General features: G+C 36.4%; 1 protein-coding gene across 1 annotated transcript in view; it reads left to right on the top strand.

The window, feature by feature from the left end:
• The window catches only part of ABCA13 (ATP binding cassette subfamily A member 13), a gene marked incomplete at its 5' end in the record, with an annotated part of 141,735 nt that overhangs the window by 107,731 nt on the left and 20,904 nt on the right, over positions 1 to 13,100 (top strand). Inside the window, 3 exons of the mRNA XM_084205829.1 lie at positions 2,949 to 3,099; positions 10,456 to 10,590; positions 12,914 to 13,017. Coding sequence (XP_084061955.1) covers positions 2,949 to 3,099; positions 10,456 to 10,590; positions 12,914 to 13,017 — 390 coding nt within the window. The remainder of the gene's footprint in view (positions 1 to 2,948; positions 3,100 to 10,455; positions 10,591 to 12,913; positions 13,018 to 13,100) is intronic.

Here is a 13,100-nt window from a genome sequence, read left to right as displayed (position 1 = left end):
CAAAAGCCTGAGAGGGGTTAGAATCCATACTTTCGTGTTCTTTCTCTCTATTTATAAAATGAGCTGATTTTTTCCCTCCTGAATGTCTTGTTTTTAATGTGATTAGTTTAATGAAAAATTATGGCATCTTGATAATAATACTGCAGAAAACAAATGGCTGTTTTTCTCTAGCCTGAGAATAAAAAGAATCAGCATTTTGCTGCATGGTAATCTATATTTTAGAAAATATTAGAAATATATATTTTGAATTTGATTCTGATAATAGCTTATATCATAATGTTTGTTAAGGAAGAAGAGGATTATAATTAGTTTAATGAATCAAATCAGATTTTTTTTTTTAAAAAGCAAAAATGTTTACAGTATATAATTTACTGAGAAGATTTTCTGGTACGAAGCCATCACTACTTGAAATGTTCATTTAATTGAGACCCATAAAAATGAAATCTGAGAGATTAATTGAATTTCAAGGAAAATCAATTTGTTAAGACAGGAGCTTGTTTTCTATTGTACAGTACCTACTATAATTAAAAATGATAATGTGTTTTTCTTTCATCTACTTTTTATTTATATTGTTTACATCTTCAGAAAAAACTTAGAACCTGGCTAAACAAAACTGAATGATAATGTCCAGAATTTTGCTTTGGAAATCTATTCTGTGATGTTGATGAGGGAAGATGAGCTATTATACTGCACGTTAAAAAAAAAAAAAAAGTATCCTAATGTGGATTTTTCTTTTTTTTTTTTTTTTTTGGTCTTCTGGTTGGATTTTTTTTGATTTGACAGATACAGAGATGAGGGGGAGGAGTGAGGTGGAAAGGTCCATGAGTTCTTTAGTGAATGCAGTAGAATCTCTGCATTAATGGGAAGTCTTGAAGTGTTCAAGGTCAGCACTAATGGATAAAGTTGCAAGATGAGGGACCAAGCTGAGTAAGAATATTAAATGATGCATTCTCTCTTTGCCCTCACTTTGTGAAAGCTAAAGGTCAGCGGCTGGGATACTGTTCACCTAAGACTGGGTGCTTTACATAGGCAGAGCACTAGAATCCCGTGTGTACAATTAGCACTGAGGACTCTTTTTATTTCCTGGTGAAAACTGGGTAAGGATGCTCTAATATAGTTCTAGCTAAAGAACATTAGTTGCCTGTTTTTTTGTTTTTTTTTTTTGCAGCTGTCCACATTTAACTTTTTGTTCTTCATGGTAGGGGCCCATTGCAGACAAGATGTTTCTATCCAGCTACAGGGTTCATGCTGAGTAATTGTCCCTGAAATTACCCCTGAGTGGGATTTGTTCTCTTCAGACTGAACTTGGCACATTATCAAAATCCCAGTCTCTTTTTTCTCGAAAGACAACAGCTGCACCAAAAGAACACCCTGTGCATGAATCTTCCTAGCAAAACAAACCTCAGACACATCTCTCTGTGTTCAACAGCATCTGGTTAACATTTCACTGTGGATAGTATTTCACCATTTTAGAATTAATTAAATAAGGAAACCACTGCTTCTGACTGGTTATATAGAAAGATCAGCATTATGCAATCCATATCTTATGGTAAAGATGACTATAGCAAAAGGGTTTAATTTGCCATATGTATGGTTGGAAATTGAGACAGTAAAAATTCTGGATATACTTCATTGAAAATGTCCTATAGGCGGATATAAATTAATGAGGAACACTCCTCTTGTCCTCTTTCCCCTATCACCTTCTATTTTTTGCTAACTCTTTATTTAGAGAGGTGTCTACAGGCAGATAACTTGCATAGCACCATCCAAAACAGCCAAGATACCCTGATTTTATAACTTTGCCATTAACAGCAAAGGACCATTCTAATTAGTCAATGGCAAGGTTTGTCATAATCATGTTAATTTATCTTTTGATAGCATAAAAATATATTTTCATGCAGTGGTTCATTATGAAAAATGCAGGGTTTTTTTTTCCTCCCCAGACTCCTGAATCTTGTTAACAGGAGATACATATTTATATTTGCACTAGTGCTAGTATTTGTAGATGCTGCAGTTAACACATTTACTTTGTGTCTAAATGATTAATCATATATTTAGTTCTTTTAATCAGAAATGTAGAAAACCACTTAGAGGAAAAACATTCTGTTACTCAGAATCTTTTGAAAACTTTTTTCTTTCAAAGCTCAGATTTTTTTATTATTAAGTATCTTCATTTTGATAGGTCTTTCTGTACATGTAAATCAGCATAGTTGAGTGTTGAATTAGATGTTGGAATAAATAGGATAGATTTAGTGTCATTATGGGTAATGAGACACCCTTGCAATCAAGCTTGCTTCTTAGCAATGAATGCAATTTCAAGTAATGCTGTAGAGCTACAAAGTGAAGGCCAAAGTCTCTTAAATCAGGATAATTTTATACTTTTTCCTGTATTGTCTTTTAAGTTACTAGGCTTTAATATCCTGTATTTTGTTTTGTCTCGTTGTTTGGAGAATGAGCGCATGCGTATGTGTGGTCATAGACACACAAAGAATACCCAGCAAAGTTTCCATCTCTCTCAAGTCCTTCCTCTTCAATATTCAATGAGACTGATACAAGTATAATATTGTAGGTAGTATAATACCCAGTGTGAGCAATGCATGATTTGAAATGTGTCTCTTTGGAGCAGGTACTACCAAAAAGATAAGAGAAGTAAAAGTGGTGAGTATTAATTCCCATGGACATCTCTTCTTCATGTGTTGGTTTGTTGACCTTGACACACACACTGCCACAACAGTGACGTGCTGGTGGCTGTGCTAACCCAAAAGGGACAAGAAGTCTGTATTGTGTGTGGGTGGTGCTGCACTCACTAAGTAACATGGCAAAGAGACTCGAACTCCTTTACCTTCAGACTTGAGGTGATGTGTGTTTGTCTCGTATCCCAAGTGCGGAAGCCAGGGCCATGGGATTTGTTAAACTACATTCAAATATTTTTCTTTTTCTTTAAACAGATCTGAAATGGATATACTCTCTGCTAGCTCTGAAGGTATTCTTACTGGATATTGTCCACAACAAGATGCCCTGGACGAGCTTTTGACAGGTTGGGAGCATCTTTATTATTACTGCACACTGCGTGGAATTCCAAAGCAGGATATCCATAAGGTAACTATCCAGAACAGATTTCCAGGGGGAGCTATTGCCTGGCTAGACTGTGGGGTTTGTAGAACCATTGTACCTTTTGAACATGAGAAACTATCTAATATTTCATCTTAACAACTTTAGTAATAAGGTTTTTCATTACCATAATTTTATTTAAATAATGTGGATTTTTTTTCTCTGTTATGCCAGTTCAAAATACAATAACATCACTGCAGCTAGTAAAATAACATTATTGCAAATGAAATCTCAGGCAAAAAACCCTAAAAGAAATTAAATTTATGAATGGTTTGATGCCTTCACTATCACACATGAAGAACTGTGAAAGAACACCACACTTTGAGTCTTGTACCTCTGAAAAAATCTTTTCTTCAGAGATAGCATTTAGCTTTGAAGGAACTAAAAATTGCTGTATGATTCTGTATAAATAAATGAAACATCTGGGTGCTGGGATAGGAGCTGTCAGCATTCTGCTGTCTTAAACTTCACAAGATGGGAGCAATCTCTTAAATGCTCCAGCTACCACACAAAGCTTGGGTTGTCCAGGGAGAACAGGACAAAGAAAATCCTTTGAGAACTTGCTAGCATACAAGTTGACAATATTTGAGAATATCACTGGGAGCTCTTGGATTTACAGATACAGGGGTGGATGTGCTGATTAGCAGATTGAACTTTTTTCTGTAATGAGGCAACAGGTCAGCTGATACCAGAAATAAAGTATGAAACAGGTACAGTGTAAAATATGGGGTTTTTTTCCTGTATCAGCAGAAGTAAGTTTGCAATATGACCTGAATTGAGCTGCTCAGTCTTGTCTGCTTAATTGCATCTCTATTAACATGAGAAAACTGTAGTGTGACATGAAATCAGTATCTTTCAATTCCTGCTGTATTGATTGGTCCCAAGTAGTAGTTACTGCTGTAGCACTGCCCTCATAACCTCCAAGATAGTGCCTGTTGTTTTTCTTTCATTTTTCCAGAAGCAAAACTGCATGAACTGAAATAGCTTTTTTTTTCCCCCCCACTACCCAGAGCATTTCTGACTGTTGCCTTAGGTTTAATAAGTGGTTTGCAACCAGTTCCTTGACTGTATGTGAGAGGGCTGCTTTCTGGTTCTCTGTAGCCTGTTTTCTTTTTCCTCAGCAGAAAGGTGCTATTTCAGAAAAAGGTATGATTCCTGTAGGGGACATTGAGTATTCATCAGGACAGGCAATATTTTGAATTTTTACTGTTTTAAGCTCATAATTTGGGTATTTCTGGGGAAAATAAGTGATTCTTGCAAGTCTTTGCCCCTTGTCCTCAGCAGTATCCATTGTCCAGGACAAACCCAGAACTTTTGCATGTTTAACATGTTACTTGCAGAGTGCTCAGAAATTATCATACAGTCTTTTGTTTGATTGTTTACCCTTTATAACTTATTGGTGTTAATTTTTACTTCAGACTGCTAGCCGACTATTGAAAACTTGCATATATTTCCTTCAATTTAAAAGAAATATATTAAGGGATGGTTGTTATTGCACTAAAGCCCTCAACTATAATTAATTACCTGTTTTCTCCATGTAGTGTCAGTTCCTCATAGCAGTTAGGGAAGAGTTCCTCAAGTGGTATGGTACATCACTTACACGCCCCTCTTCAAATGGATGAAAATTATTAATTTAGATATGAGTTATGTTACTGTGTGCATGGAGAGAAGACAAACATTAACCTTCCTGGACCTCAGATGACTTAGGTATAAGCTTAGACTATTCTTTATAGTAGGCCTTCTGTGCCTTAGCATCACATTTGTGAAAGAAAGATCATCCTTCTTTTCAGTTGTCTTAATTTTTTTGTCTGCATGGATTGCAGAGCAGACTTTGTTGCCATATGCTTGCGATCAAGGCATCAAAGCGCTCCTGCAAATAATATTTAGCTGCTCTGGTTTTCCTCCACCAAAAACTGAAATGCAGCTATCTCAGAGGAAAACGAATGTTTTTGTCAGCGGGCCCTCCTGACTGTGTGGCATGGCTGTCAAGTGCTCAACAGCTGCTGTGCTTCAACTCAGAGATGGCTGGTGCCTGGAGAAAGTGAGCATTTTAGCTGCCTATAAAGAAAACAAGGCTTTGAAATGCTTTAGAGGAGCAGCTGTATGGAAACGTAAGCTGTTATTTTCTCATCATTCCCTCCTGCCTGTGATACAGCACTCCAAGCCTGCCTCTGAATATTTACCAGTGACTAATTACACTAATATGCACAGACACATATATTCTACAGAGTACATTGGTTTGATAACAAAAGGAACATATATTCCCTTTGTTTTTTAAGAAATTGGTGAGCGGGCAGGTGAATCACAGTTTGTGTTGCTGCTGAAGTTGTCTTTTGAGGCACTAATGTCAAGGACCAAATCCTTTGCTAGACAAATTTATCAGCAGCAGGAGTTAAGTGCCTGACATAAAGTTGAGTGCACTTAATGTTCCAAAACAGTAATTAAATGAATGGGAAAGGAGGAGAAAAATGGGTCATTTACTATCAGTGTTAAGCTTCACATGTAATGTGAAGTTTTTTAATACTTCACAAATCTGCTCTGAAAGCTTCTTTTTGTTCAAAATTGGAAAAATTAGAGTAAAGCTTTTAGATTATTTAGGAGGATATTGATTAAATATAGTACTTTTAATTTTTATTTCTTTAATATATCAGCTTCCTAGATCTCAATTTGTTCCAAAATACAGCACTCAGCTTGTTAAAAAATTAAAATTATTAGCATCAAATGGCATCCCTTATTAGCATTAAAACTTCTGTTGCAAATCTCAAAAGAAGCTTTATCAGGTCTTCTGAGGTAGCTTTTTTGGAGTGCCAGTATGCTTTCTCTTTTCATTAACTCTCCAGGAAGATTTTGCTCTGATTCTAGAATCTCAGTGATTTCCTTAGATGTTATATTCTGTAGGTGCTGGCAATGGGAATCTGTAAATTCATATATTCTTTGTATGTTTACTTATTTTTGGACCCCAAGCAGAATTAGTGTGTAAAGTTTTATGAGATTTTGGGATAAAAAATACTCTTCCCCAGAAACTAGACCTTGGATATACACTTTCCAAATGTAAGAAATCTAACAATTCTGAGTTTATTTGGAAGCCAAATAAATACTGTTTTGTGTGGAATTGATGAGTGATTGCTGTTTAGGATGTTCAAATTACACTGTAACCACTTACTCAGAACCTGACTCTTTGAATTACTGCTTTGGACATGTAAAGTTATTTTTCAGATGACTCTAGAATTCAATCCATGTTTATTATCATTTTTACTGGGTATGATACACATTTTCAGTGTTGGGTCAGATTTGCTTTATGAGGATTTGTTTAAATAAATAGCAAGAAGTTGTGCATTTTATTTGTTGTATCAAAAATGATGAAAACTAATACACTGGTGGATACAGCCTTTCAAGTAAAGATAGACACACCATGAAATTTCTAGTCTTTGAATAGATTGATTGTAGCCTTTCAATAGATTGATAACTCCAAGTTTTTCTGGAAGATGCACAGACTGAAAGTCCTTAGCACCACTTAATTTTTTACTTGACTATTGGAGGTAACTTTTAAAGGGAGTGGAAACCCGTAGGCATTAGTGGTTACACAATTACTGCTTTTCAGTGGAATGGATCTCTTAGTTCCCTGGTGGATGGAGGAGGCCATGCCTGGTTTGACCTTTACTCCCACAGATATTGGCATGTGTGAAAAAAAGTTATCTTATTGCCTCTTCTGGAATGAATGTTGTCTTTAGGAACTCCACAAAGTATTGGGGGATTTTTGTTTAGATGCTACAGATTGGAGGGCTCATTCCAATGCTTGTTCTACAGCTAGGTGGACTAGCCCAAATTAATTGTGGGGGACATCTTTTGCTAAATATATTAGAACTGATGAGAAAAAAAGTAAATAGTTTTAAGAGATTTTGGAAAATAGGGAAATAGCTAGCTGATAGATGTGAAGTCTGCTATAATTTTTAGTGCTGGTGTGGGGAGGAAGGAAGGAAAAAATTTAAATACATTATTACAGCCATGAATAGATATTAAATATTTTCACGGTTCAAGTGTGCTTACAATGTATATATTTGTATATAACTCTGCAGCTTTTGTTTTGGCTTCAATTTTACCAACTTGCTAAATAAATTGATGTATTTCCTCACTCTTTGCTGCTGAAGGTCAATGAAATATTATTCAAATAGAGCATCATGGTGAATATGACAAGCAGGGAGAAAAGGTGCTTGTGTATATATCTCACATTCATTACAGGAAGGAAATCATTAGAACTGTAATTCTCTTGCATAAATGTGTGTATCTGTAGCTGAAGATTGATCACATGCTCAATTCTGACTTTCATTTAAAGCCATTTAAGAGGGATTTTTGTATTTACTTTACAGTGTACTATGATGAAAAACACTGGCTATACAGACAAATTAAGTCGTAATGGAGATATTAAGGCTCCTCTACAATATAGCTAATATATAATGTTTCTAATTTCATTCAAATTACTGTTTTGCTGTTGCTTAGGTATTATTGATGAAGCTGAAACATTACTGGAAATCCTATAACATGCATTAAAGAAAAAAGTCTTGGGCTCATCTCTTGAAAGAAGATTGAGCTCTATATTCTCATATTTGCTGGACCATAGTCTGCAGTGCTCTTCTGAAATATAAGAGTTGAGGGCAGTAGCAGGAATAGAAGACCTTTTTAGGTGAAACTGGGAAATACTTAGGAATAAGAACGTTGGCCCTTCCTTCTGCCTTTATGTTGCTGATGTGATTCAGTTCCAAAAGAGTTCTACTTTGATGTTTTGCACCAAAGAAGTGCATCTAGATATGAGGCCAGATTGTGTTGTGCACTGTGATGACCTTCAAGGTTTATCTTGGAAGCTCTCCACATTTAAAGCAGCAGCAAAGTGGGTACTATGAAATGATTCCCACCCCTCTGCTTTTACCTATTTAGCTTTTAAACCTTGTCTTGAAAATTTCTATAGCAGGCTGCTTGCCAGGCTTTATCTCCTTGTATGAAACAGGAGATTGTGGAGTCATGCTGAATGCTTGAGCACACAGCATGGAGAATTGAGCACACAGAGAGGAGAATTCAATGTGAGAAATTACAAATTTTGCAAAGTTAGTTCTTTTTAGTGTTGCTCCCTACAAAGAGCTTTATGTTCATACCTGACATGATTGAGTCTCCTTGGGGGCTACAGACTACAAGAAGGCCCATCCAACTTGAACAGTTTCTTCTTTCTCTGGTACTATTCCTTGCCCTTCTAAATTCTTCCTCATGCAGCATGCATTGTCTCTTAAAAAAAAAAAAAGGCATTTTGCTGACTTTAGACGACACTTCAAAGCAGTCAGAAAGAATGGTTCTAGTCATAGCTAAAGAATAGTTTTGACTACGTTTCAGCTGTTATGCATGGTCCTCTCTTGATTATTTTTTAATTACTCTTGAAGCTTATTGCAGTTTAAAACGTATATTTGGTGTCAACATGGGGTTGCATATTTTTCTTAAATTTCTGGTCTTAAACTTTCTGGTCTTAAATTCTTATGAGATCTTCTCTGTAATTTGTGTGACTGTTGGTGACTATGTAGGAGGATAATCCTTTAGTCACTAACATTCATGCATTCCCAATGGTGGCAGTCAGGTCAGTTTTGTAGACAGGATAAGGTCTCTACCACATGCTTTAGAAGACTTCTCTTTGTGTGTTGCTTTGGTGTATAATGTGAAAAAACCCCACATAACAAAACAAAGCTCACCTATCTTATCTTAGAATATAACTTAGATGATTAACCATTTTTAAAACCACAGCTATAACTTCTAATTGGAAGTAAGTTACTGTGAATAAACTTTGATACAGCAGAAGCCTTGAACTTTTCAGTATATTAGCTGTGGCTAATTTAACAGTTGTTGTGATTTTTTTTTTTAAACATCTCGGCATCTAAAGTAGACAGAGCAATATTTCTGAAATGTGACTTTTGTATGGAACACACACTGCTGTCAGGTACCCCAAACACAGTGACTATGGATACCAGTCCAAGGGTCATCACAACAATATTGCAGGTTCTCACCACTGCAGCATTGTTCCTTCTTACAGACAACTTGCTCTAAGAGATGTCTCTTACTTTTATACATAACATTTATATGAAAATTCTTGCTAAAAGGGCCATGAATATCTTGATCATTTACAAAGGTGCTTGCACAAAAATCTTCTATAGAAAGCATTATTATGCTTGTGGCAGTTTGTTTATGATGGATATTGAATATTAATTCACAATATTGTTTATTTAATTTTTTTCAATTGGAATTTTGAATTAAGTGGAGACTGTCCATGTGACATAATTAAGCTTTCAAGTCCCTCCTTGCCTTCTGCTGGAGGTAACGTAGAGGAAGCAAAGACAATGAACCATACTGCTGGGTCTGCTCTGGCAATTAATGTTGGGCAAAAACAGCACCATGCAACTCCTTGTTTTACAAGAATCTTCCAGCTGTCCTAAATATAGGTAGAAGATGCACTTGCCCTGTTACAAGGTTGATCACTCCTTGATGACACAGCCCCCCAGGAATCTATGCCAAACACCTGCTGCTTTGCAGGGTGCATTTGGCAGCAGCAAGCAGAAAAGTTTCTGTTGTGTCCCTCATGGTTTTGAGCTATATCCCTGAGGATGGTCTAGCAGTAGCAGTTGATATAGATGGATTAAGATTATTGCTACATTTAATATTCTCTAGCACCAGTATTTTAGGGAGCCTTGTATGTCAGGATTGTCTCTGACAGGGTAAAGAAAAAGGCCATAGGAGTGCTGTCTCCAGCTGTGCTCACATGCCTTCCCAGCTTGCTTGGATCATAAATTCTTATTAAAGAAATTCCAACCAATCCAGCCAGGATCAATTTACCCCGCTCAGTTATTAAAAAGTTATTTTAATTTAATCCTGTTACATTTTGTCTTAAAGAAGCTCTAAATCCACAACGGCGACTTGGTTTTCTGACAGTTTCATCTTTTTTTGTAGCTGATGGAGAACTTTTTTCCTTGAATTTTCAGTAACTCAGGTATTTGATCAAATAAATACTAGAGAAGAAGTTTAAATGAGAGACATTTTAGATCATTGACCCATGGACACAAACCAAATATGAGTGACTGTGCTGAGCAGTGACAAAGCCAGACTTCTATATGAGAAAATCTATATCATTTCTGAAGAACGAAGGGGCCCCCTGTGTTTAGGATTTGAAAGTAATAATGTGCAGCAAGTGTGGGTAAATAAGGAAATAGGATGTACATTTTCTCAACATGCATGACCAGAATGTTCTTACAATCTATGCACAAATGCTATCTAACCTGGCTCATCTTTGTTGGCCCTCAAATTTGCAAACCACAGGTTGCAGAGGACCTTGTTAACAGGTTACACCTCAACGCCCATGCTGACAAACTGGTGAGAACATACAGTGCTGGCACAAAGAGGAAGCTCTCTACTGCTGTGGCTTTAGTTGGTAAACCCCAAATACTTTTACTGGTGAGTAAAAGTAATTTTGTGCTTATGAAAAATGGGCTACATTGAATTTTGTTGTCATGTGTGTTGCTCTAAAGAAAATCAGGTATTTTCCTGTCAGTCGGTGAGTAATTGATGTACAACTGTCTTCTTTGTTCTGCTGTATTAATGGCTTTAATTTTATTCTCCAGTGCTCACAAAAATAGAAAGTGTAACTGTTTTTCTTTTCCTCGTTTTTTTTTCTTCCTTGGAGCAATTGGGTGAGCAGAAAAAAAAAACCCTCAGCACAAATGCAACTGTAGTATTCTATGGTCCAAATAAGTGTTTAATTGACCCATGTACCTTCAGTATGCTCCTAATTCTTACTAGGTAGTATTTATTTCATAAATCTGGCTAGTTCTTATATTTTGTTGCATTCACAAGTCACCCAATCAAGGAACACTTCTGAATTATATTATTTGAATTACTCATTTTGGTTCTTGCGTGCTACTGCCCATTTAGGCCTGGCACTGGCCGCTCCAGTGTAAGCAATGACTTCTGAGTTGAAGATCAGGGAGCTACAAAGCTTTGAGAACTGCATCGTTACAACACTACGTCCTCTTTCGTACCATTGCCAATTGTTTCACTTGAGAATATTGAACCTCACTTTCTTACAGCTTGGCTGGGAAGAGCTAAACTAGTGCAATAAACCCTTCAAAACAGTCAGGGGTAGGAAAGCTGCTCCTCAGAGTTCAGGGGGATTCCTGGGCTTCCAGGAAAACATCGCAGGTAAACCAGATCCAGACAAAATAGATGTTCTCTAGGGTTTGTGTTTCAAAGATTAGACATTTTGCTGCTTCTAACTGCCTACTGTTGCCTCACTTCTAAGACAATATATTTTATTTGCATTTTATGCTTTAACTGACCCTGGTTCAGCTAGTAAAAGGAGGAAATTATCTTAAATCAGTGTTTTTTTCCTGATCTTAGGAAATGTTCCAACTGGTTTTGAATGTCTTTAAGACAATGTACTACTGCAAGTATCCATTTCAGCCTACTTCTTGCTGCAGGGCATAGACTGTTGCATATAGAATGAAAAGAGGAAAGAAAGATATCTAAACATGTCAAATTTCTTAAAACATTTGCTGGCTTTAGAAAGCTAAAGGAATTTTTCAGTATTTTAAAAGGAGGGTTTTTGTATTATTATTTTTTCTGAAAGCAAAGGAAGCAATATAAACTACTGAATCTGCTTTTAAATTGCATCCAGGATCATAGCTATTAATTTGAACAACATTGTGGATTGGTTTATGTTTATTGCTTTTTGTGTTTTCTTTGTTAGCAATCCACAGTTAATGGGAGACTGAACTGAATTTTTTAACCTCTGACATTGGTAGTGAAGCACTAAAATTAACTTCAAACTGGATGTTTTGTTTGCTTTGTTTCTTGAAAACTTTGCTTCCAGGTTTCAGCTGGGATTCCTTGCTGAAAATACTCTGGCCAAAGCCATACTCATCTAACTGGTGCTGACACTCCCCATGGAATTCCACTGGATAAAAAGCAACTGGAAGAGTTTCCTTCTCCCTAGTTTTGTAGAGACTGGATTTATCAATCAAATATAATTACTTTTGTTTCCATGAGTGGATGATGTTAAAAATTTGATTTAGGGAGGAAAGGACTAGATAAGAAGGGGCAATGTAGATTTTGTAGCAGCACGTCTTTCTCCATGAAAGCTATCCAAGTGGGAAATGGGTTTTCCAGTTGCTTTGCACTGAGTTAATGTTATTTAATCCTGTGAATTCTCTCCTCTGTGGGTGAAAATTCCTCTTAAAAGGGCTGTGGGAGTAACTGGTATGAGATGTCGAATCCAAACATCAAACACCTGGACATGGGATGGGCAATGTAGACATCTGGGAGTTATAGGACTTCTCCAGTTGTTTGTGCTCATGGCAGATGTGTATGCAGATCAGAAACAGTCATCAAACCCTTCCAGAAAGTGAGAAAAAACACTTGCAAGCCTCTCTTATCAAAAAGAGTATATGTATATAATTAAACAGATACAATAAATACTTATAGCTATATGATCTATAAAAATTCATATACATGATTAGCATTTTTAAATACCCATAGATTATAGTTAAATAATGCTTATATATATACCTTACTAAAATGTGCCTTCCATAAATTTACACATTAAACTGTATGTGTTAAAGCAAAGCATTGATCAAGGTGTCACTTAAGTGGCCCTCTGAAAATGTGACATTTAAAGAGAAAAATATATGATTTTATTGTGAATTGTGTTAATTCTTCATGCTGGGCAGAACCTGTGGTATGCTTTTTCCATTCTGCTGTGTAATTTTCATTTTTCCTGTAGGATGAGCCCAGCTCTGGAATGGACCCCTGCTCTAAACGCTACCTTTGGAAAGCTATCCTGAAGGAAGTTCAGGATGGCTGTGCAGCTGTGCTGACATCCCACAGGTAAGGCACTTATCCCAGCAGCCAGCATATTCCTGTGCTGCAGAGGAGTATATTCTGAAGACATGCTCACTCTATTGTGAAAC

The sequence above is a fragment of the Fringilla coelebs genome, assembly GCF_963513975.1.
Source record: "Fringilla coelebs genome assembly, chromosome: 1".
NCBI classification, from domain to species: Eukaryota; Metazoa; Chordata; class Aves; order Passeriformes; family Fringillidae; genus Fringilla; species Fringilla coelebs.
This window is presented reverse-complemented; position numbering and strand designations above follow the sequence as displayed.